Source organism: Rissa tridactyla, chromosome 8, assembly GCF_028500815.1.
Source record: "Rissa tridactyla isolate bRisTri1 chromosome 8, bRisTri1.patW.cur.20221130, whole genome shotgun sequence".
In the NCBI taxonomy this organism is placed as follows: domain Eukaryota; kingdom Metazoa; phylum Chordata; class Aves; order Charadriiformes; family Laridae; genus Rissa; species Rissa tridactyla.
Window position 1 is genome coordinate 16,184,547 of NC_071473.1, and position 24,149 is coordinate 16,208,695.

At 48.9% G+C, this 24,149-nt stretch overlaps 1 protein-coding gene across 10 annotated transcripts in view; it reads right to left on the reverse strand.

Moving 5' to 3' along the window:
• The window catches only part of RHBDF1 (rhomboid 5 homolog 1), a 40,554-nt gene that overhangs the window by 10,903 nt on the left and 5,502 nt on the right, over positions 1-24,149 (reverse strand). For 4 of the 10 annotated variants that reach the window (XM_054213181.1, XM_054213182.1, XM_054213188.1 and 1 more), the window contains 5 exons: positions 10,522-10,663; positions 8,175-8,305; positions 5,413-5,517; positions 2,320-2,533; positions 356-562 (listed from right to left, as the gene is read on the reverse strand). In XM_054213181.1, coding sequence (XP_054069156.1) covers positions 356-562; positions 2,320-2,533; positions 5,413-5,517; positions 8,175-8,305; positions 10,522-10,663 — 799 coding nt within the window. Of the gene's footprint in view, positions 1-355; positions 563-2,319; positions 2,534-5,412; positions 5,518-8,174; positions 8,306-10,521; positions 10,664-16,319; positions 16,550-17,254; positions 17,325-19,806; positions 20,070-24,149 lie in introns of those variants that run through there. The other 6 variants (XM_054213187.1, XM_054213183.1, XM_054213184.1 and 3 more) reach the window with 6 other exon arrangements.

Below are 24,149 nucleotides of genomic sequence, written 5' to 3' on the forward strand. Positions count from 1 at the left end.
GAGCCTCAGGTACTTCTGCTCTTCCATGACTGCTGACCAGGTGCAGATGGATTGCCCAGAGGTTCAGGCAGCCTGAACTGGACCTCCCGGAACTCTCTTGAGGCTGCTGGCAAAGCCCCCAGGCCAATAAAGGGAAAGCAAGACTTGTACCAAAATCTAGCCATCATCTTTGCTTCTGATAAATCCTGCCTCCTAGACGCATGGCTGAAACAGAACAGGAGATGGCTTGGTTTCTTCCCCTCCACCATTGCTTTTCCCATCCTCTCTGCTCAGCAGCTCCTTCCCTCTCACCCTTCTCTCAGGGCAGAGCCCCATCCTGCTGCCAGACCGGTCCCTGTCCTCCCACAGACAGTACCTTCACCAAAGCCGCAGCTGCTCGGAAACTCATTTTGGCAACAGACTCCCGTTTCCGCCGTCGTGGGAGGCGATTGAACCCTGAGCGCGAGCTGGTGAAGGAGCAGAGCGATGTGGCGCCTGGCGTGATCGGCGTGTGGGGGATGCTGCAGCCATCATTGTCATCAGCCATACGGAAAGCTCGGCCACGGGCCAAGGGGTCTATGATCTGTGGAGAGAAGACTATCAGTCCATTCACCCCCAAACCCTTCACTACCACGCTCTCCTCCCTCCAAGCAAACATCTTGAGACCATGACACTGGCCTGGCTCCTGGGGCTGACCAAGAATCAGGCTGGACAGACCAACAAGCAATTTTACAATAGGGAGATATGGAATAACCTGTTGCAAGCTAAGCCCTAGTTGTAAGCCTCAAACCTAAGTCCTCAAACCTCTCCCCCTCCCCCCCTCCCTTTTTTTTTTTTTTCTTTTCTTCTGCGTTTGTTGGGATGTTGGGATTGACTGTTTTCATCCAGAACGTTCCTGATGTTCACAGGAGACTCCAAGCCTCCTTCAGCCCATCCTAAGCTCTTGGTTTCATTCATCTCCTGTGCCGGTGAGCTCTACAGTCAGAGAATGTGCTGTCTGAACAGGAGTTTGAGAAATCCCAGAAAACAGCCATGCTCTTTCTGCAGCTAGTTTCCTTTCTGATACTAGACAGCTCAGACTTAAACAGCATCCTGTTGAAGCTTAACTGTATATTTACATCTGCTTCCACTAATAAAACAGCTGTACAAAGCAGGCAAGCTTCCGGGACTGCAAGCCCTTCTTTGGGACTCTTCAGGCCAAAGCTCTCACTTCTTCCAAACACACGCACCAACCTAATGAAAATATTGCCTTCAGCTACAAACCTTGCCTCTGTCCTTACATCATCACTGTGGTTTCCATAAAGCTTCTATACTTCATCCTAATGTTTTACGAGCTTCTTTTAATCCACAGTTGCACACTCAACAGGAAGCTTTATGGTCTTACACCTGTTGATACCATGTCCTGATTTAATGTAGCCCTCACAGAGCCCAACAATATTTCTGAGTCTCCTGTGACCAAAGACTAACTGCAAGACACTTCAACTAGTAAGAAAACAGGAGAGAACACAAAAAGGTGAAACTTGATTGAAAGATGCACAATATTCTCCTCTGCTTCAGTGAGGCTTCATGTCACAGACTAACCTGCTTTGGAAGGAATTTGTTTCCTCACTTGCCCACATTGCAGTCATACTCACTAATGCGCAGTAATCAATCACACCAATTACTGTCGCTGAATGGAGTAAAGGGAAGAGCTGGGATATTGTGGGTTAGTTGGTAACTGGATGTGCTTAACTGGGTCTCGTCCCCTGGGGTGAGACTTGAAGGTAGTGAGTAGGGGGCTACCAGATGCTTTTGCAGGCACTCAAACCCATTTCTGAGGACCTGTGAACAGAGCTGTAGTAATGCTGATGCAAGAGACACCTTTCAAAGTCCTAAAACATAATCAGGTTTCTGTGAGGACAGTAGCTGTGCTACTGCCTGGATTCTGCTTGGGACAAGCATCCACTAGGCAAGTGTCCTGAGTGATACCAGGCCTGTTACTCTGTATTTGGGTCAGGATCTACAACAGAATTTTGTCCTTGCAAAATGGCAGCAAAAAGCCCAAGGTAAGAGCTCTTGTATATGCTGCACACACACCTAATCACCACCATAGTCACAACATGACAAACATGGCCCTGAGCCTCTCATCGAAACAGCTGAGGGATCCCAGCCAACAAGACTGGAGAGAGACTGCTGAAGGAGGGAATCTGCCAAACTATCTGAGACTTGAGAAACGTCTGAGCATGGAGCCCAGACATGTTCAGGCAGAGCTAAGCCCGCAGATAAGTCACAGCTGCCAAAGTGGTAAAGACACTGTGCAGGAAACTCGGGATGGCCTTGACTCTGTCCCAGGTTACTCACCTTTTGCATGCCCAGCTGGCAGGGCCCGACATAGAGCGGAGGAGGGGTCTCTGTGCTTGTTAGAGAAATATTGTCCTGACTGGGCAAGTCCATTTCCCGGATGACCTGAGGTTTCAGCTTCCCATACCGCAGGCTGCAGTGGCGGAGGCTCTTTCTCTGCCATTTCTGAGTAGCGTCGCTGTCTTTGCTCACCCCAAACCAGTCCGCTGTGCCTCTGAAAGATGCCAGTAAAGAAGCATTACGTTTGCTTGGACTATGCACATGAAAAGACAAAACCCCTGGTGGTCAGTTCCAGCCCACCCCAATTCAAAGACAGGCAGAACTCTTCCCCATGAGCATCTCGCAGCCTGTCCTCAGCTGGTTTTAGCAACCTGACAGATGCTGGCCAGAAGTGTTCAACCATCAACAGTACTCTGTCTCTTAAGACAGAAGAAAAATGACAGGAGAGATTCACTGTGTGTAAAGGACAGTTTGTTCTGAGTTTTTCTAAAAAGAAAGAAAAAGAGATGGAACATAAATTCAGAAAAGAACTTGGTGAAAGGTGTTGAGTTTTTTTCTTTAAAAACCATCTGTTGAAAACACTTACCGTCTTCAGGCCAGCTCTAGCTCCCCATTGTGGGATTGTACCGTTTCATGGCTCTGTAACTTCTCTCAAGGGACACCAAAATTCACTGTTCTCTCCCAGCCTCCCCCCACACTCCCAGGATATCCCTAACTTTGCCATCTCATGCTGCAAGATTTCTATCCTTCTCAAAGGTAACATTAACAGCAAATGTTTGCTGTGGTCCTCTCTCCGCTAAGGCAGATGCACAGTTCTCAGCTGCTGGTTGCAGAAGCAGGAGCACAAGGTTGTAACGACGAGGTAGGTTTGCTGCCAAGTGGCTGCTGTCACAGAAAAGCAGTGGATCAGAAGCAAAATCCCAAGGAAAGCAGAGAGGGATTGGGATAAGTCAGACTAACAACTTACTTCTAATACTGCGGGACAGCTGGTATCCTAAACCTACAAAGATCATCGCAGCCCTGCCAAGCCTTTCCCACTGTGGTTAATCCTTCTTCAGAAGGTGACAAGCTGTGTCAGCCTACAGTTGTCTGGCCCAGGTGTTGAAACCTGAAAGTCCTTTCAAGCCAAACTCAAATCCCCGGCCTCAGACCTCAGGGGCAGGATTTCCAGCGGCTGAGAAGTAAGATCTCACAAGGTCACAAAGGGAGTATTAAAACATACACTGGAGTAAAGGCTGGGTTAAATCTAGAATTAGGTCACACAGGGGAACTGAGTCAGTTCCCTGAGCAGTGGAGACAGGAAACTAGTCCTGTGCTTTGCACCCTGCTGAGGAAAAACACCATCAAACAACAAGTGAAGATGTCCTGCCACCATGTAAAAAGATGCGAATTTGAAACCCGCACCCTTTCCAGCTAAAACATCCAGATGCAAACCACCACGCATTGCCCTCAGCCTTCCATGTTGTCCCAACAACCCAGAACAGACCCTTCGGCAGGCGTGAGCTCATGTGGAACGTCGCTAGATCTCACCTGACTTCACTGACCCAAATGTCTCCAAATGACTCCAGCAAGTCGAGAGGGGCCAGACCTCAGAGATGGAGCTCCCTGCATGTCTCAGAGCACTGCTCTGCACCCACAGACCAACATCTCGTCAGAGCAATTTTCGTCTCCATTCAGAGTGGAAGGGCCTAGGGTCAGCACCTGGCCTGAGACCCAAACCAAGCCTATGGAACAGAGGTAATGCTCTGGCCGTGCAGATGCATGGGCACAACACACTCCACAAAACAGCGTTACAACTCAGAAGGCTTCTCAGACTGCTGTAACCAATATTTCAACACCAAGGTGACCTTGGTGACAAGCCCATACATGGGGTGACTCCTCAAAGGGAGAGGAGTGAGGGTCGTTTGTGCCTATACGAGCCTGCTGATGAATGGCCCATTGCGACAACAGCAGCACCTCAGAGCCCTCTGAAACTGCTCCCGCTAGCCTGGAAGGATGAGCACCACCACAGCTGTATGGCACTGTGAGGACCACTCCTGAACTGCCAGAGACCACTGCTGGTCCAGAGCCAGGGTAAAGAGCTGTACTACTCTCTGATCACAGTCAAGATAGCCCAGGAGAGCTGACTACACAGTTCAGGGTATCATCTGGAGCACCCTGGGAAGATGCTGAATGCCCCTGTCTAGCTGGGGAACCCCATCACGTCCTACAGACTCACTGCAATGACCAACATCAGAGGTCAGCTCTCACTCTCTTCTATCACGTTGAGCTGAGCAGCCCTGAAAGCCCAAGACCAAATGCAAGTAGTCGCCAAAGGTGGACACGGTGCCAAAGTGGCACCTGGCCAAGGGCAGCAGTGAGGAAGGTAGAACAGGAATGGGCTCCTGGGCCTTAGGTCCAGCCCCTGACACACAAAAAGTCACACTGTCTGCCTGATTTAAAAGTTTACTGAGCTCCTGTCTCAGGGTGGTGGTCGATGGGCCATTATGCCCTGGACTCCCGGAGTGGCTCGTCTCCTTGGTGCTAAGTAAATGAAGACCTCCACCTCAAAAAGAAGACAGTTACATTTGGATTAGAAAAAGCCATGATGTGAACAGGGAAAGAGTGGATGCTGTATTACATTCACCAGCTTCTGAGCCCCGTCTGGAACAACATGACTAGCATCTGTTCAGTGCTCCTTCTTCTCCTTCCCCTTCTGCCCAAGGAGGCTTTGGGGCCAACGTATGCATATGCCACATGTTGCAGATGCTAGCAAAGGCAGGCTGGGCTATGGCTGCCCTGGAGAGATATTCCAGCTACGGTGAACACCAGGAGGTTGACAGCTTGTTAGGAAAGGCAGTAGGGAGTGAGGCTGGCGGGTGGACAGCTTGTTAGTCCATGCTATGTATTGACAGCTGCCTACATATTTAGTAGGAGTGACAATTGTTTTTTGTTAGAAGCACACATGAACTTTGTCACTCCTGCCTGTTTGTAGGCCTCCTGGCCAGCCCTGGGAAGGCAACGTGGTCCCAGCAACAGCCAGAATCTGTGCAGCTCACAACGGCCCTGGCACACACATGCAGGGGTGAGTTTCACACTCAGTGCTACCAGTACCTGAAAAACGATCGGGGCAGGGACTGCCGCTTTCTCAGGGAACTCCTGCCCACCCGGTGCCCGTGAACGGGCAGGGTCTGACTCCTTTGAAACCGTACCTGTCTGCTGCAAAGAAAAGAGAGCTGAAGGGAAGGAGCCTGCAGGACTGTGGAGGGAACCAGCAACCTGCATCCAACACCTCCCCGTCTCCTTCCATAGCCCCATTGGCAGCAGTTGCACCACACTGCACGACAGTGGCCTCCAGCTGAGAGCATGACCTAAGAGAAACAACCAAACTCAAGCCACACACCACCTTTGAACCCAGGAGGCTGCTGAATCCTTTTTGTGCATCTGTACCTCTGACATTTGTCTCCCGTTGCTCATGAAGATACCAGCCCCCAGACCTCGGTGATCTGCCTTCTGCCCAGATACCGAGCTACAGATCCCACTGGCTGGCTTTGGACATCAGAGTGTGAAACCATGGAGGTGTCAGTAGGCCAAGATATGATCTGCTTATATACAAGTGTCTGATGCCACTGTCAGTGCCCTGGGCCCATTCTGGTTGACCTTGGCAGGATCCTTCCTGGTGCATAAGTCTATCTGTGCCACATCTGCTGCCTTGGACATCTCAGACACCCTGGGAGACTGGAAGTGGTGTTAGATGCCTATGCTCAGGCACATGAATCACTCCCATGCCATGTTCTGGACCACACAGGCTTGACCTTAGGCTCACACTTGATCTGTATCCTCCAAGCCCCAGGGAACAGGATAGTGTGGAGTCCTGCTGCCAGAACAGTTTCACACTCAGTGCATCCTGGGGGCTGTGTTAAGCAGAAAACCTGGCAGTCAGCCTCCCTAGACTCACAAAACAAACCCCCAAAACACCTTTATGGCTGCATAGTCTGCAATTCTCCATTGCATCCCTAGCTCTGCCAAACGGAGAACAGGATTTTAGGCCTTCCCACTGCTGCACCTGCTCTCCTGCCCGCATCCCCCAGTGCTCTTTAGAAGTTGCCCACAAGCTGCGAGTCCTCCAGGAGGCAGAGACTTGTCCACCCCCCGTGCTGTGCACAACAGCCTACATGAGACAACTCAGCACTGCAAAATAGCATTGAAGCCCCCACATACATACTCTGAGCAGGAGGCTCCCAGGACTTCCAAACCCATTTGTGCACCTCTGGGCCACTCCCTGTAGCACTGCATGTTCTCCTAAGGTACAAAATGGCTACACACATCATTAAGCAGTGGCAGAGATGTAGCCACCAACCTGAGCCCCAACACTTCCCTTACAGCCTGGGCAGGCAAGAGGAAGACACGTCACAGGGTCTGTTGGTACAACAGCCACACGTGTCTGCCCACAGTCCTCAGTGCTAGGCAGGACATTAGCATGTCCCTCAGTGTGTGGGAGCTTCATCGCCACTGCCCAGCACTCCCTCCTTGCTCACTGTAGCACCATATGCCTTGTCTGTCTCATAGTAGCACTGGGGCAAATTTGTTCCCCCTGCACCAGAGTGGTTTGCAGTTCCCCAACCTCTCCACCCTACATACAAGCTGCATGTTGTGAGGACCTCTGGGAAAGGTTACCCTGGCCCTCTTGCATAATTCTTCTTGTCAGATCCTCCGTAGTGCCCTCCCAGGATATCCCCTCATCCTTGAGATGCTCTTGCCTAATTGTCCTGGCAAGAAGCAGGACAAGGGTAGGGAGGTGAGGGAAAAGGCAGTCTAGGTGTTCAAAAATAGCCTCAGGCAGGCCCAGAAGCTGCCCACAGCCCTGAAAAAAGCAGACTCTGCTTCATGGCTCAGCCCTCCCAACCTCGCAAGAAGCAGGATCACAGAGAGCTTCTGCGGGAGAGCTTCACCACCAAAGCAGCTGAGGAACGTCTGAGGCAAAGGAAAACAGTGCGTGGGAGGTCAGTCTCTCCCATAGCTGGAAAGCTGCTCCTTTGTGAGTGGGCGAAGCCTGGCTGGCTGAAAGTGCCCCTGACCTATGGAGCTCCAGGGATGCTCCTGGGATCCAGGCAGGTCTGACACACTGCCAGGGATACAAGCCAGGCATCTCAGGAAAGCAGCTGGGAGAGCCACTCCCTTTGGACAAAGTGGGATAATAAGCCTTTGCCATGGGGAGGGAATGAGCATCCCGCTCCTGTGTGGCCATGTCTCAGAGACTCCTGGGTCATGGGGACAAATTATAACGCCCTGTGTAAGCGTGGGGGACAGGACCAGAGCAGCCTCTCCCTACTCTCCATCACCCCTCATTAGCCATCTCGAGGACCTGCCAATGAGCTAGTGCTAGGAGCCAGGCTGCTGAGAGCCCTGGATCGCTCAGGGTGGGCTTCTGTCTCCCCCAGCAATCATATGCTTTCAGATATGCACCAAAGCAAACCCAGCACACCACATCATACAGTCCCAGCTAAACATCAGGGCCTCAGGTATCCTGTTACTCAGGAACAGCCAGCTCCCTGGGGCATGGGGGCAGTTAAAATTTGTCTGTAAGCGGCAAGAACCATTCATTGTCCTGATCCCCACCTACTCCAGGACTCGTCGCCTCACTTTCTAAAGACAGGCTATACAGCACCACTGGGCTTATATACTGGGGACCTATCTGCACCCACCCTCTTCTGAAACCTCATGATAGATAACGGAGACAACCTCATCCTGCTGTGACAGCGTGGCACTTAACTGCCAGGAAATGGGACAAGCAGAGGACCATAAATCCACAAATAAAGTGTGGCAATGGATGGCAGAATCCACTAAAGCAGGCTCCTTGGAATTCAGTGTCTCACCTCTTGATGGTCTGGGTGATTGAGGTCTGTCGTTGTAGCACCGGTCTCCGCACTTCGTTAGGCAGGGAGGGCACACGGGTGTTGTCGGCAGGCATGCTCACGCTTCGCAGAAAGGCCTGACGCCTCGTTGGCTGCGAAGAAAAGCAGAAGGGGAGTCAGTGTTCTCAGAGTGATGTTCTACAAGGCCAGTCAGGTTGTGAAACATTTAGTCAGCAATTCAACAGCTGCCCAACACCCCATCCAAAAGCTGGGCGCATGCAGTTGGGCAGAAAATCAGGCTAACAAGGACTGTGTTCATGTTAGCCAGGAATGGCTTTGAAAAAAAGAACACTCAGCATCAAGGACCCAGCACCTGCATGTTGTGGTGGGTCTCAGTTCAGACTGGCTCCAGGCTGGCCCATGAACTGATGTCCGTTTGTAGATGAGGTGTATTACATGAGCTCCTGCAACATATCCTCCTGGCTTTTTTCTAGCCAGAAGGAACCCACATCACACACTCCTAGACCACCCCACAATGTGAAGAGAAGCACAGCAAGTGAGATTTGCTTCATAAGTGACTCTGGATCTGCATTAAAAGCCTTCAAGAGCTGTGGGTGGGTCTGTGCTGTAGCTGCTGCCTGGTGCAGGCTAAGCAAGCTGGGAAAGCAACATTGGCTTTGTGCATAACCTAATCATTGGGACACACTCAGGTCTGAAAGCTCCTGGAATGTCTTGTCTGACTGTCACCTACCAAATACGACACAATTCACCAGACTGTTCTCAGCTCATACAACTGCCTCCCCAGGGTTGCTCTGGATTAATTTTTCATCAGCTTGGCAGAGAGACCATCTCCTCTTCGTAAAATGCAGGCTGAGCACACTGTCCCTCTGGCAAGCGAAGCTCTGATCACCTGTTTCTCTGGTCAGACACTGTCTCTGCCTCAAGACTACTTGCTACTCCAGGCCCTCTAGCCAGAAAGCTAATAATTTCCACTAATCTTAACATTGTTGTTATGTTTTATGTGAAATCAATGCATAGATACTCAGGTTATAAGTGAAAGGAGCCCATTATACATTCTTATCCTGACAGCCTGTGCTGTGCACACCGGAACTCCAGAGAACATCACCTCCACCAGCTTCCAACATGAGTACACAGTGTCTCTCCAGAAGGTGCCCGGCTGGATTTAGAGATTTCAGGTAAGAGAACATCCATCAAAGCCTTAAATAAGTGATTCAGAAGGTTTCAACCTGCACTGTTAAAACCCTGCATTCCACTTCTAATCCCTGCAGACTGAACCCCGCTCACTTTCCTTCCAAGGGAAAACCAGGACCAAGATTTAACTGCCAGAAGCTGTCACATAACTGAAGAGTATTTTAGTCCCTGGATCAAGGAATGGCAAAGAACCCAGTCATTGGTATTCCAAGCACAAAATAAGTTCCCTCTTAAGACAAACTTGCCCTCAACTCCCCTCCAGGGAAGCTGTAGAAACTCTCCATCGCTCTGATGGCTAAACTGTTTTCTCATATAAGCTATGGAACCCAGGCACTGCACCCCACCCATGGAGCTGGGCAGTAAGAAACCTCCATCTCTGCCTTTGGTGCCGCTAGTCTCTGCTCCTGCAGTGAGATTGCATGAGCAGCCAGCAATCATCACCCTACCCAGGTCTCACCTGTACATAAGAGTTTTTACCACCTTGTAGCAGAAATTCCTGTTATTCTTCCTATTCCCAGCACAAATATGGATGTTTTAGTCTCATACTTTGCACAGTGCCTATTAACCTATCACCCTATCTTTACTTCACCACTCTTCAATGTTACTTCTTATACTTACTTCTCATCCCCCGTGATTTTCTTATGTTCCTCATGCTGGAAATAGCTTTGTGTTGCCAGTAACTGTTCTTTCTCTGCTGTTAGTGATGAGAGCCTGTCATTATCTTAGCTATTCATAAGTCAGATTCATTCTCTGCTCATTTCAGCGTGAGCTCCAGCACTTCCAGGCCCTCAAGTTTGTCTAGGAGCCCTTCACTCCTCTAGTCCCCTTACGAAATGCTTGTTTGAATACCTCACTCCCATATCCCCCAGCCAGGACAGTCCCCACATCCAAACAGTCACATCCACTGATCTGAGCACATCACCAACCTATCCTCATCCCTCCCACACCCCCTTCAAGGGGAGTTAATTCCCGATCATAAGTTTGCCCACTGGTTCTGCCCCTTCTCACGTGGCTTCATGACCTGCCTTCACATGCTGCCTTTCTCTCAGCCAGGACTGCCAGAGACCATGGGCACAGGCATGCTCTCAGGCAGTGGGGCTCTGCACACCCCCTCCATGGCTCCGCAGACCCTCCCTCCTGTCCCCAGTCTCTGTACCTGCACAGGCTGTGGCTCTTCTGGCACCGACACAGGCACTGGCACCGGGATGTCCAGTTTTAACCATGGTGGCTTCTTCCGCTGTAAACTGCTTGTGCTATCGTGTCGCGCCTCTGACATCGTCCCACGTTTGTCCTCAGGCCTAGGAGAGGGGAGAAATGACAGTCAGGAAGGGGCCAGGCTCATCCCTGACATGGCACACACCAGCAGGGCTAAGCAGAGTGCCCTCCTCCAGGCTGTGACTGATGGGACCCAAGCCCTATGTTGGATGACTTCCCAAGCTCCTTGTGAGGGCTCAGGCATCACAGCTTGGTCAGCCAGCACCAGACACAGCGCATTTCTGAGGCCTGCAGGACCTCAAACCAGGTGCCAGAGACCACAGTCACAAGTTTGAGAGTCACCTCCCATTAAGATTTGCTGAGGTGACTGAGAGATCCAGATTCCTTTAGAGCCAGTCGTGAATTAAATCTTAATGAGATCTGGATCCAGTCCAACCAGCTAAGGAACTGCAGTACCAAAAGCCACTGACCTCCCTCTAAAAACAGCTTGTGACTCACACAGGCACCCTTGCTCACGCAAAGCCAAGCACCACTCTTTCCTACCTAACTACTACTTAGCAATTAGCAAGTGGCCATTTCTTATTGCTGGTTCTAATCTCCTTTAAATGTAGTCTTTTTCTAGAAACACGGCAGGGTAATACAAGTATAGCATGAACATTAGAGAACTGGCATCAATCCTGAACTAAGAGTGGTTTTCATACATAAATAATAATGATATGGTATTTAAATAAAAACCGCTGTGTTACCAAAACACCAAAGTAACTAGAGTGACGCGCTGACATCTTGCCCACTCTGCTATACTGCAACTTTCTCCTCCTGTTTAGGTTGCACGCAGTGGGACAGGGACCATGCGGCTCCCTCGGGCTGGCAGAGCACCTACTTTACTGTGCACACTCAGAGAAACAATTAAGAAGATAGATTTCACTGGAGGGACATCAGCTCAGATACCTCCACAGGTACCTTCCAACCTGAGCTATTCTACAAGCCCATATTTCTTCCTCTCCTAGCACACACTCAACTGCAAGCTAGCAATGGGAAGCATGTGTGCTAAATAGGACAATGGATCCAATTCCCTCCCAGCTCCCTCCTTGCATTGTTCTAGGCCATAGATCCCATATAGGACCAAAAAAAAAAAAAAAAAGAAAAAAAAAAAAATCAAGAGTCCCAGCCTCTTCCCCTACCATGGTGGACAGATGGAATAAGCATCTAGCATTATCTTAGCAGGCACACATGATTTGAAAGGGAGCTGGAGAAAAGCTCTCTGTTTAGATTACAACTCAGTGCTCTCACAATGTTAACACAGTCAATTTCATTTAAAGGCACAATGAGTTTAATATGCAAGGACTTTTCCTTGAGAGTGGCCACATCCTAGGACACGACCAGAGGCAGAGGGACCTCCATCCCTGGAGACATTTGGCACACTACTAAACAAGGCCTGAATTATGCCTGCCTTGCACAGCGGCTGAGCCAGACAACCTGCAAAGGTCCCTCCCAGCCTAAATTAGGCACTGGTTCTCTGAAACATGCGCTGCCCTTCATGGGATTTCCACCATATTCCCACAGCTCACTGCAGCTGCTCTGGAAAGGGAGCCGCACAAACGGTTGTCCTGGTTTGAAGCTTACCATTGCGAAAGATAGACAGCAGGCGGGGGGGTGCGGGGGAAATAGGTCAACAAAAGGGAGTGGGGGATGATCCGGATTGGGTTAGGAGAAGAGAATCTCATCTAAAAGGAGCTGAAGACCAGCTGCTGGCTCAGTCGTGTAAGCTGGGCTGGCTGCCAGGAGCGCCGTGCTCAGCTGAGCCGGAACGACAGAAAGGGAGGACTCAGCTGTAGGTGGATGAAGGTTGGGTTTCAGCAAATACCACAGGCCCCCAAAAGTCTGGGAATTCACAATCTAGCCTGTACAGACATGCCCTTCATACATACACCATGGTCCTGTGTGCACAGACGCAGTGCTGTGCATTAGGGGAACACAATTCCTTCCTTCCCTCCACCCCTAGCCACAGGGGTGACTAAATGCATCTGTTCTAACTTCCTATAAGATGAGAATAGCGAGTATTAGGGGAACTCCCGCCTGCTCTTGGTAAGGGTAAATCCACTACGTGACAGCTTTCAGTCTTGCATATAAAATGGGCAAACTTGTCTTCATGGTGAGGTCAGAAAGCAAAGCAGATTTCCCATACCTGAAAAACTCCCTCGGTGCAATGCAAAGAGCATTTACCCCATGAGGGTCACAAACACCAGGGCTTTCTGAGATGCTTTAATCAGAGACCAGCCAAGAGGGACAGAGCCACCACTGGCATGACCAAACACAACTTATTTCAAACACAGGCCCCTTATGACACCACTCAAGAGCCTCCTCCTCTGAACTAGCAACTCTTCACCTTCCAGCATCTCTTCAATGAGCAGATATCACTCAACTTCCTTCCTGTCCACCTACAGAGCTGCCTTTGTGAGCAGATGCCTTGGGTATAAAGCATACAAACATGTGTAAGATTTGCAGCTTTATCAAAAGGTGAGGCCAAGCCAGGAAGGCAGCGAATGAATCACTCCCGTATTGCCCAAGAGCTCCTGCAACAACGCTGTGCTCCATGAAAGACTTGCCCATGGAATCTGTTCCCAGCCTCCCTTCCTAAATTGCCACGGACAGCGATGTCCACATATCCAGCACTGGATTCATTGTGACCCATGCAGACCGGAGCATGGGGACCTCCAGCAGTGTGTACCCACACCACATGGAAAGAAGAGGGCAGAGCATGTATACACATGGGGTCAAGCCCACGGCCTTACGATTACCCCAAAAGTTGACTCAACTTTGCACTTTACACAAGAAAAAGATGTCTAGATGAGATTCACAGAGCTGACAGAAGCAACGGACTGCTTTCTCCCAAACTTCAGCCGTTAAAGAGTTCTTTAAAGCCTTCTTGAGAAGGCTGGGACCCTATTTCAACATTTTCTTTTGCCTGAAGAGTTTGAACCCACATCTGCCACTCTCCTTTGAGGGCACGGCAATCAGAAATCAAGATCTTCAAAAGCAGACAATGCATGAATGCTCTACAAAAAAGAATAAGGCCCGGTATTACAGAAAGCAGCATTTTGCCTCAGAATGATGTTAAATAGTAAGTAAAATGGGCATTTGCCATATAAATATACATTGTTTTCCTTGTTCTTGTAAAAACAGCAGAGCATCAAAATGCTACCAAAAGTGCTTGCATTGGGCAAGTGCACGCAGTATTGAAAAACCAGGTGAGTTTCAATTGTGACTGCAAACAGAGTTCTTAACTCGGGAGCAAATTCTAGCAGTTGGACCTTTTTTTACTTACTAAAACGTCCATTTACCAATAAAAGAGCACAGTGAAGGCAGAGCTGTTCAGCATTCCCGACAGCACATCTGCATTTGGAGTAGCCAAGAATAAAACACGTGAGATGAAACTTGCAGTGCTTGCCCTAGCAGGGCCTGGTTCTCTGCATGCTGCAAATACACAGCCACAGCTCAGGTTAGCCAACTGCCTCTGACCCGGCGCACAAAAGAGACTGGGGTATGGACACAAGAGCAAGTCTCCAGGAGGTTAACAGTGAGACTGAATGTGGATCCAGGTGTATACATAGATGTATAGACTAGCTGTACATAGAAATACAGCTGGATGGTTGAATGTAGTCTTTGCAAGGCAGGTAAAGACGTATTACACCTGGTCCTCACTCAAAGGGCTGCAGTCACTAATTTTTGTCTCAGCACTGCGCTAAAATCACATGCTGAGTTTCACAGTAACCCCTTGATTATTTTTAGGGGTTAGTGTTTGAGGATACATCGTCCATGTATTTAATCAGGCCAACGGGCCTTGTTTCTAAGTTGACTGCATTGACACATATTTCATTTGAATGGTCCCATAACGTCAGTCCCCATTTCTCAGTACCGTACAAGCGTTTTTAAGAGGTCCCTGACAGCAGTAGCATAGGAGCATGCACAGCACAGCCATGCAAGGTCAGGCCAAGTGTCTGTCTAAAGCCAGTATCTCGTTTCCAACAGAGGATGCCTGGCAGTGGGCACAGTACAGGATCACTCGACAGTTGTATCTCCCAGGACACAGTCACGGCATGTGCTATGAATAACCCAGAGGCTTCTTGGGCCAGAGATGTCTTTGCATTTAATGGTTCTGTACCCATCTCTGTATCCATCCAATGATTTTTCTTCCAGAATTTATCCAACTCATTTTTTAACCCAGACAAACTTTTAGTATTCATAACTGCATGTGACAAAAAGCTCCACAGCTGAAACACATGCTGCGTGACAAGCCACCTTCTTCAGTTTGTCTCTAAACCTGCCATCTCCTGGGTTCACTTGACGCCCCATAGTTCTTTTGCCAGAAGAGCGAACAGCATTTCCCTATCCTCTTTCTCCATGCCAGTCCTGGCTCTACAGATCTCTTCCATGCCCTTCCTACCACCCTCTCTTCCCACAAACAGAGCAGGATCCACATCCAGCTGCTCGGTCCTCAGACAGGAGCTGTTGCAGACCTCTCACCTGTGCTTGTGGCTTGCAGCATCTCCCAAAGTCCAGAATACGCTCCACCAGCCTAGACATCAGCTAAATATCTTCATCCCGAGTAGGTGGAAATGTTCATGCTTTCAAAGCTTTTGTGAACTGTCATTGGGGCTTGAAACTCAACTTTTGTAAGCCATCAGGATAGCCATTCCAACAAGTGTCATCAAGAGAGAAGTCTCTACTATTACCAAAACCACGTAGGAGCCATTGGAGACATGGGCAAGGAGACTGTCTGAAGTGACTGGGAAGAGGTGGAATGGCCCAATACCCACTTGGACATCTCCTCCCAGTACTGGTTCCACCACCTGCACTGCTCAGTCATCTCAGAAGCTGTTCCCTCAGCATCACAAAACTGAGGAATCTGGAAATCCAAACTCTTCTCCAGCACACAGGCTGAACGGCATTGACAAATCTCCCTTCTTCTAACTGATCAGCTGCATGTACAACTGCAGTAGCAGCACAGAAATGATTAATAAAGTCAATTTCAACTGAAATAAACAAACAAAAGAAAAAACTTGTATATTGCAGATACTCTGGGAAAGTCATCTTCAAAAGCTCCACGCCAAAGCAAGGTCACAGTACCAGAATGAAAGCCAAATCCACTGTGCTGTGGGTCAGGCTAAGAAAGCATTAAATTCCAAAGTTGGCACATGATCAAGAAAAGCTGCTTAGTGAAATCCACCGACCCAAACAGAGAAGAAAAAGCCTTGTACAGAAGCCTGAACATGCTCCTAGAACGGACAGGCATCCCAAATACATTCAGAGATTTGCACAGTCATTTCAAAGACTGACCATCCTTCCATTTTAACAGACAACTGAAGCTATTCCCATGTTGACTTTTTTCTCCCAAAATTTCCATTTTACCAGCATTCCCATTTAAAATAAAGCTGCTTTTTCCCACAAACATTCCAAATGAAAAAAATAAACAAACCACAAAACAAAACAAAAAAACAACTTCATTCAACCCTACCACACAAACACACATCATCTGCTTTTTCCAACAACACTGCTCCTCTACAGCACAGCGTGTGCATGTTCCTACAGACACCCCCAGGAGGTAACAGACACCGGGGCTATTCCACTGCAATCCAATCACCACATCCCGTGGTCAGCCTCCAGCTGTTTTCCTCCATTTTTCAAACCCCCATCACTGCAACAGCTGTATTTGCAGTGTCCCAGGCAAGTGCCGTGTACCTGAAGGGGTCTGCCCATCCAGCTATTCCGGTTGAGGCGCAGCAGCAGGCGTCCAGGTGGAGGGACAGCAAAGAAACCGGGATCCTAAATGTGTTCTCCAGACAGAGCGAGCCAGGGGAGACAGCGGGCTGCTGGCTGTGCCTCTCTCTCCAGGAGGATTTCTGCTGGCACAGCAGGGAAAAGACAGGAAGTCCAAGAAGAAGAGGAGCAGTGGGGTTTCAGTCTCGTGGCTGCCAATAAAACCATCTAGCATGGATCAGACCCAACACGTTACAAATAATATCTCAAATACCAGGCGCGAGCCAGACCTTTAAAACAAGCCAGATGGAGGAGCTGAGGGCAGGCGGGGACGGGGAAGGTGGAACAGGCCTGTGACCCTGCGCTCTTGGGGAAAGCTGTCGAGGGCACAGCAACACCCAGGCTTCGGCTGAGACCATCCCACCCTAAGAAACTACCTTAGAAATGAAACAAGGCCATCAGCACTGCCCTGGCAGCGGCCCGGTGCAGGGCTCTCTCCTGCTCTCCCAAACCTCACTGCCGAGCTCAGAGGAGATGTGGAAAGGCTTTGCAGACACACAGGCTGCCAAGCAGAAGCTGGGGTCTGAACAATCCAGGCACCTCCCAAGCACAAGCCTGGCAGCGAGCGAGGCAGACACAGTGCCCTCTAAGCCCAGCACAGCAGGGAGCTGGCGGGACCACCATTGCCACACGCTGCCCCTCTCACTGCCCTCTGCCGTGCACAACCTCTGCTTGAGTGCGGGTAGAGACCAATGCTGCTTACAACAGCCTGCACCAAAATCATGCAGTCAACGGTTCTCCAAGGCCCTTTCTTGCGCTCGCAGGCAAACCAATCTGACAGCTAGCTGCTGCCCAAAGAACAGTCTCGCCTTAGTCCAGTGAGCCACTTCAAGGCGTTTTACCAGCACAAAACTAACCTTAGTATATTATTTCCTGTTGATTTGGCATCCTGAAGAGTCTCAGTCACTTTCAGATAAGCTCTGCAACCTGAGAGAGGAAGGGTAGGACCAGTCTGTTCAGTGATAGTGCAGCATGATAGCAGCTTAGCGGAAACATCAAACTACAGCCCGAGTCTTTGTGCCCTGCCTATATGAAACAGAGCTCCTCCATCCCCAGCCTGGCAGATGAGTGCTCAGGGAACTGCATTTACCCCCGCCAACACGCATGCAGCACACCAAGCCCCTGCATTCTCCTCTGGAGCGTGACCAGACAGAAGGACTGGGGAATAGCCAACCTCTTACAAAAAGAGAGAGCTTTCCTGCCAGTCTGACACATTGTAAAGGCCTGTCTTTTACCTACCCAAACTGTCTTTTAAACTTTATGTCAAAGTAGAACATGGAACAAATGGATCTGGGGTAGCAAAAACCTTTGCATAGGCTCCAACGGAACAGAGGCCTTTGCCTTTTAGAGAATGAATTAAAAGGCACACAATCTTCCTCCTGAGAGTTTTCTCAGTGCTCTAGAAAGAGCTAGAACAGGAGCTACACATGTGAGCAGGTGGCCATAAAAGCAGCACGCAAGCAGGTCATGGAAAAGCAGCACACAAGCACCACCACAGAGCCGCGCCAGCAGGAACCCACCAAGGTGGGGTGAATGCTGTGGGGAAGGTCTTTAACATCTGCAGCTACCCAAGCAACCAAGGCAGCACTGAGGGATCTCACTGTGAACCACTTAATTTAATTAGCTGAGAAATACCAGTGGAAACTTCCCAGCTTGGAAGAGGCCAGGCAGATCCCTAGACAGGAAAAGGGAAGCTACATTAGAAAAAAAACCACGGGTTTGGATTTCAATCAAAGCCCTGTAGAATGATACTGGTATGCAAGAAGCACACTGAGAGTGCAAAGCTTCAGCTTCTCCACTGAACTTGGAGAAGGCTCAGCTATATACAGAGCCAGAGGGTTTTAAATACAGGTAATAAAACATCTGCCAGTGAAGCCTGAATGTATGTGAGCCAATCCCACGATCAGGAAAGCAGACCTGGGGTCCCTCTGAGCAACCGATTTTCTTGATTTTCAGAAAAAGATGCAGGTCATGATGGAAATCAACCATAAATGAGCTCCTACTGGAACACCAGCATTAAAAGCTTTCAAACCAGCTTCACATGGGACCTGAAGGGCATCCAGGTCTGGTGCCCTTGTATAGAAGAGAAAGGAAGAACAGGGAGCTCAAAAAACTCTTCTGATTCCTGTTTGTGCCCAGATCTGTAGTTGAACTTCTACAAACACAGGTTAAAAGATGACCCCAAACTGCAACCTGCAAACACTCACACAGGCAGCAGACTGATCTTTGAGGTCCTTTTGTTGCAGCAGACAAAAGGCAGAATAGTAACAAGAACACAAAAGCCAATGCCCAAAATTCAAGCTATAAAGATGTCACGGCCATTTGAAAGAGATGCAAGCCAACAGAAGCAGCAGTGCCCCCAGCCCTCTGTGTTGCTCCCCTCCTCGCGCTGGCATGAGCATCCCTGCAACTGTTGGGTGATCCACACTGGGAACTGACCCACATGAGCTCAGCAAAGAAAACGGTTTGTTCCAGCCCAAGCTTCTTCCCCGATCCAAGTCACCACACGGCTCCACAAACACTTGTGCCAGCAGAAGGAAAGGGGAAGATGCAGGAACAAAAAGAGCAGCTGGAGCCAGATGATTGGACTGCTTCTCGAGGCGGCACAGTTGAAAGCGATCATGAAAACACAGCCAAAAACTCACACTTGTAGCACTGTGGGAAGCTAACAATTATCACGAGGGAGGTGGTGGGTTCTGCATCTCCTGAGGCTTAAATAGTCCTCTGCGAAGTGTCCTCAATGCAGGTGTTGAGTGCAGCAGGAATAAAATACTACTACATCACCAGAGGCAGAGCGACTTTTTGGTGGGGTCATCGGATGGGAAAACATACAAACCATCCACAAACTTCTCTAGAGCTGACAGCCAAGCCTCACGCATGGGCAGCTTCCATAGAAGGGTTCCCAAGGGATGAGTTTCCTCTGCTCACCTATGGCCTGTGGCACCTGCAAAGCAACTAGGTGGAAGGGAGCCAAGTAGAGCAGACTGGGCAGCAGGGCTGCCTTTTACACCTCTCAAGCATGTGTGACCCAGATGACAGATGCAGGTTCACAGCACCATCCAGCATGCCTGTGCCCCACAGCCCGCGCTGGGCCCAGGCAATCAGCATCCAACTCCACCTGATGGAGTAAACCCAACACAGAGCCATCTACAACCTACCCAGATACCAGCAAGGGGAACAGTCTGAGCACAAAACATAATCAACAAAGAGGGAGGAGCAATGGGAAACCTTCTGGAGTAATTCGGCATCTTCATCCTGTTTTTCTCCATGAACACACCCTGCAGCTTTGCACAGAGAACACCAGGCCGGCACCGCATGCAGTAGCCATATTTCCAGCAGCCACATCCTAATGCTCTGGTCATAGCACACCACTTACAGGCTACATCTGGGCATGGACTGGTGACGATACCTGCTAACAGCTCCAGTGATAGTGCGTCAAGCACAGGGAGCCAGAAGCCAGCATTGACCAGCACTCCCACTCCTTAGGGAAGCCAGTGGAGTCAGCACTGCCTGGTCCTCAAAAGGAGCTGGTTTCCACCTAGAGATCCATTACGAGCTACCAGATGGCTGATGCATCTCAGCACGCCTGTGCAGGAAGCCAGGATACGACTGCTGGTCCAGTGCCACAGTGAATGTAGCCAGAATGGATAACAAGTATCACATTAACAACTCAAATATTAACAATTCCAATTATAAACAACTGACTGCCAGCACTGGAAGTGTATCCAGAGGAAGGATCATCTATGCGAGCCTTGTTCTTGCACCCTATTCAAAGGTAACCACAGCTGGGTTAGCAGTCCCCACACTGAGCCAGCAGAGCCCTTCACTCCAGCGTCCCCGAGAGCCTCCATGCACAGTTGTCTCAGTACTCTGCCTGGATCTACACGTTCTTCAGCGTTACTAGAGCTCCTCATTAACAAAGAAGCAGGAAAGAGTGATCACAGAAACTATTTTAGTACGCATTTAACTCATTGCAACAATTCAATGGGGCTCCAGAAGACCCTGTTCCAGATTTATTTTCACTACTAGTAAAATAGATGTCCTGTAAAGTACTGGCTCATCCACAAGTACCATGGGTACAGTCATTGCCTCAGTTATACAGCAAGGTGAGAGTCACAAAAATGCTTTTGTCAGCACAGCCGTGACCCCACATTAGAAAACAAAAGACAAAACCAACAAAATCCTACCACTGTATTTTAACAAAAGTATCATTTTTCATTGAAATTCTGCATTTATAAGTTTCTTCTACCAGCTTTCATATTAATCACAAGCACTGCAAGGGCTCGGGGCACAAGGAAAGCTGGGAACACAGCACCGGTATGACTCTCAAGACGGCAGCAAACACCAGCTCTGGTTGCTTTTGGAATAGCTGCTGCCCGTGCACCCACCTCACGGGCAATTTTCTTGGTAAAGTCTCGTCTCTTAGTGACTAACATTGTTCATTTAGAAAACAGGACATCAATAAACAATTGATGAAAAAGCAACTGCCAAAACTAGCAACCTCCTCTAAAAAGATCACAATACCCCAAACCAAAAAAAGCCAAACCAACCTCTATGGCAAAGACTCGCAGTACTAAAAGCAGCTAAGAATCACTGTTTGTTGGGCTAAATAAAAACGCCTCACTGGCAAACGAGATCAAAACTGCCGCAAATGACAACATTTCCTATGGAAAGTTACACAAAACCACCCTGAATAGCAATTTAAAAAAAAAATTCTTAGAGGAAATAACAATAACAAACGTTGGAGCCACCAGAAGACACTCCGTATTCAGAAAGGATGGAAGCCGCAGCATCCGAGCCATTCAGGCCAGCTTTCCTTGCACGTTCCTTTGAAATTCAGAGCATTCTCACTCACCATCACACACCTGCTCTCTCCAACACGACCACAGTTCTGTTCATCTGGACACAAGTGAGAGAAAAAGCCTGCATCCACCTGCAGTGCCCACAGCAATGAGGCCCAGTGGAGATCCTTCAAAAGAAAAATTACATAGCCCAGGACTGGGAGCAGAGCTGGTTTGGCTGGAGCTGCTCTTCTTAAGCGTTAGCTGGGGACACAGGCAGGGACACAGGAGAGCCAGCCGGCCACTCTGATGCTCTAATTTCTACTCTTGCTAGTGCTTGTCTGGCCACACACCACCTCCAACTTTGTCTAATCGGAAAGCAGTTGCAGGAAGAGCTTGTCTTGCTCTGCAGGTGTGTGTACACATGTGTACGTTCACGTGTGCCCAATGCACCAACTCATTCATAATGCAAATAGAAATAATCCAAATTCTAACTTTGTTTTACTGAAAAAAAAAATTTAAATCTAAGTGAACCGTATTCCTTCAATCTGAGTGAATGGCACATTCTCTCTCACTGCTCTCCCTGAAATTACAGCCCCAGAGCAGTCACAGGAAAGGAAGGTACGCTCACACTTTTTAGCAAAACAACTCACAGCCTGCTGTCTTCTCCAGTTCACTTTAAAGCACTGGGTTTGGATTCAAGCAACAGAGAAACATACCTCCCATGTGCTGATTGCTACAGGGCAATAACTCCTGAAATACGGAAGCTGTATTTGTCAACCCAGTCATCTGAGCCCTCGAGATCTTAAAATTCAAGCTGTTATAACTTTCACTGAGCCAAAGCCAAGTAAGTGCCGGACCTGCAGAACAGTAAAAGCAGCGTCCTGCACAGCTTTGGGATGACCTCATGCGAATTGTTCCTTTTTAAAGAAAAAAAAAAAAAAAACAAACCACACAACCTTCAAAGCAGGGACTGCTGCTGACCAGCAGAGCAAGGGGCTGTCTCTCGGCGAAGTGGAAACAGGAAGGGGAGGCGGCGGCAAAGGTAGGCTTTCCAGAAAAGGCAAGATCAGGCACGTCTTGATATCTCTTCTCCCCCTGGGAAGGCTGTACTGCGCCAGGGAACTCTTTTGCAATGATACTTCTTAGTCCACCGAGAAGAAATTACATTTCCTTTTAATAATCACTGAGTTTTAGAGATGCTCTGATTACTAAGGCAAGGTCTGTTTGTTGCTAAAGGCCCCAGAATTTGAGAACATATCTGCTGCTCAGGTCTGTATTGCAACAGTTCTAACTTTTCTATACTATGCAAAAAGTAGCTTTAATTATATTTGAAACAAATGGTGTATCTACGTAGTTGAAGCGTGCACCCAAAGGAAATTTCAGCAAGAACAAGCTTTATGTCAATCTGACATTTGCTGTCTCTGCAGCAAACAGAGCACACAACCAATGAAACTTGCACTCCATAGCTTTAGGAGATTTCACAGTTAAGGTTAACATGAAGAATAAGCTCTCTGCCTTCAGCAAGCAGCAAACAGCCACTGTTTGTTATTCAAAAGGATTTGACCATAGTTTGGATGATTTGTTCAAAAAACTCAGCTACTAATTTGCTTGTCGTGGCATCATCCCAACACACATTAAAAAAAACCCACCCACTTCCTCATTCCTACAGCAGCATGGACTGAAACAAGTATGAGAGATGTGATCTTAAGTGGGCTTCAACCAGTCCTGACAGCAGCTAGAGGAGCAGGACCAAAAAAAGGAGCAAGCAGTCGGAAACCCCTGAAGTTCAACTAACAAGGACATGACAATAGGCGGTCTCAGCACAGATACAATTTCCACCACTCCCTCTGGAAACCTCACTCTCTCAGGGCGGCACTCAGACTTTCCCAATGGCACAGTCAAGCCTGTCTGTGAAAACAGAGGGGCTGGCATGGCAGGTAAGCCTTGCCCACCCCGCGCTGTGCTGGAGCAAGGGTCTTTACGACACAGTGCAAGCAGGCCTGGATGGCAAGAGCACACACCACATTGGTTTGGGGTCCTTCAAGGACACAGAAATAGGGCTGTGAGCACAACCATGTGAAATGCTGTCTAATAGATCCATTTCCTTCCAAGGTTAAATCTTGCCTGTTGCCTCCCTAATCTCTTGGGACTAATAGCTGCAGGGCTGGGATTGTCCCTTCTGAAATATTTTTCTGTTACTTGCATGGAGGGTGCTAACCTCAGAGGGGAGTCACTGGACACTAACGGAGTAAGGAACAGGTCCTGGTGTCCGTTCAGCTCAATTGGTTCATCTGCTAGCTCTGAACGAGGCAAAAAACAAACAAACAAAAAGACCAAAAAAACCACCCCACCAAACCAACCACAAAGCTGAAAAAAACCCCCACCACTGGGGAGACAACTACCTGCATGACCCTGGACACCAGGACTTCTCCTCCTCTGAAGACAGAGACCATCCTCAGTCAACTTTCCAGCAGCACTGGGACATTCTACCCATCACCCAGACACAAGTCCCACTAAATTCAGGTTGCAGCTCCCATAGCACAAGTTGACACGCTGTCACACTCTCAGCAGAGACAATGCAACACAGCTCTCTGCGCAGGCAGGCAACATGTGCCTTCTGTGAGTTACTTAAAACTCCAGCAGGTAAGGTAACCTTACAATAACAGTGCCAGATCTGCACATATCTTGTCTGTTTTGTTCCAACTAGACGATGATAAAGTCAGACTTGGAGCCCAGCACCTCTTCAGCTGAAAAGAAAGGAATCTAATCCATGACTAAGCTCAAGGGAAAATGTGAGGGAAGGAACCCATCCTTAAGTATTTCTACTGAAATGGGTCTTGTACCGGCAACAGGCTGGTGGCTGCAGGAACAGCGATTGATAGCAGTGTCATGTTGGGTCACAATTAATGCTGGAACCCCTGAGAAGGGCACATGGTCTCCACGGGATGCCAAAGCCTCCAGAGATAAG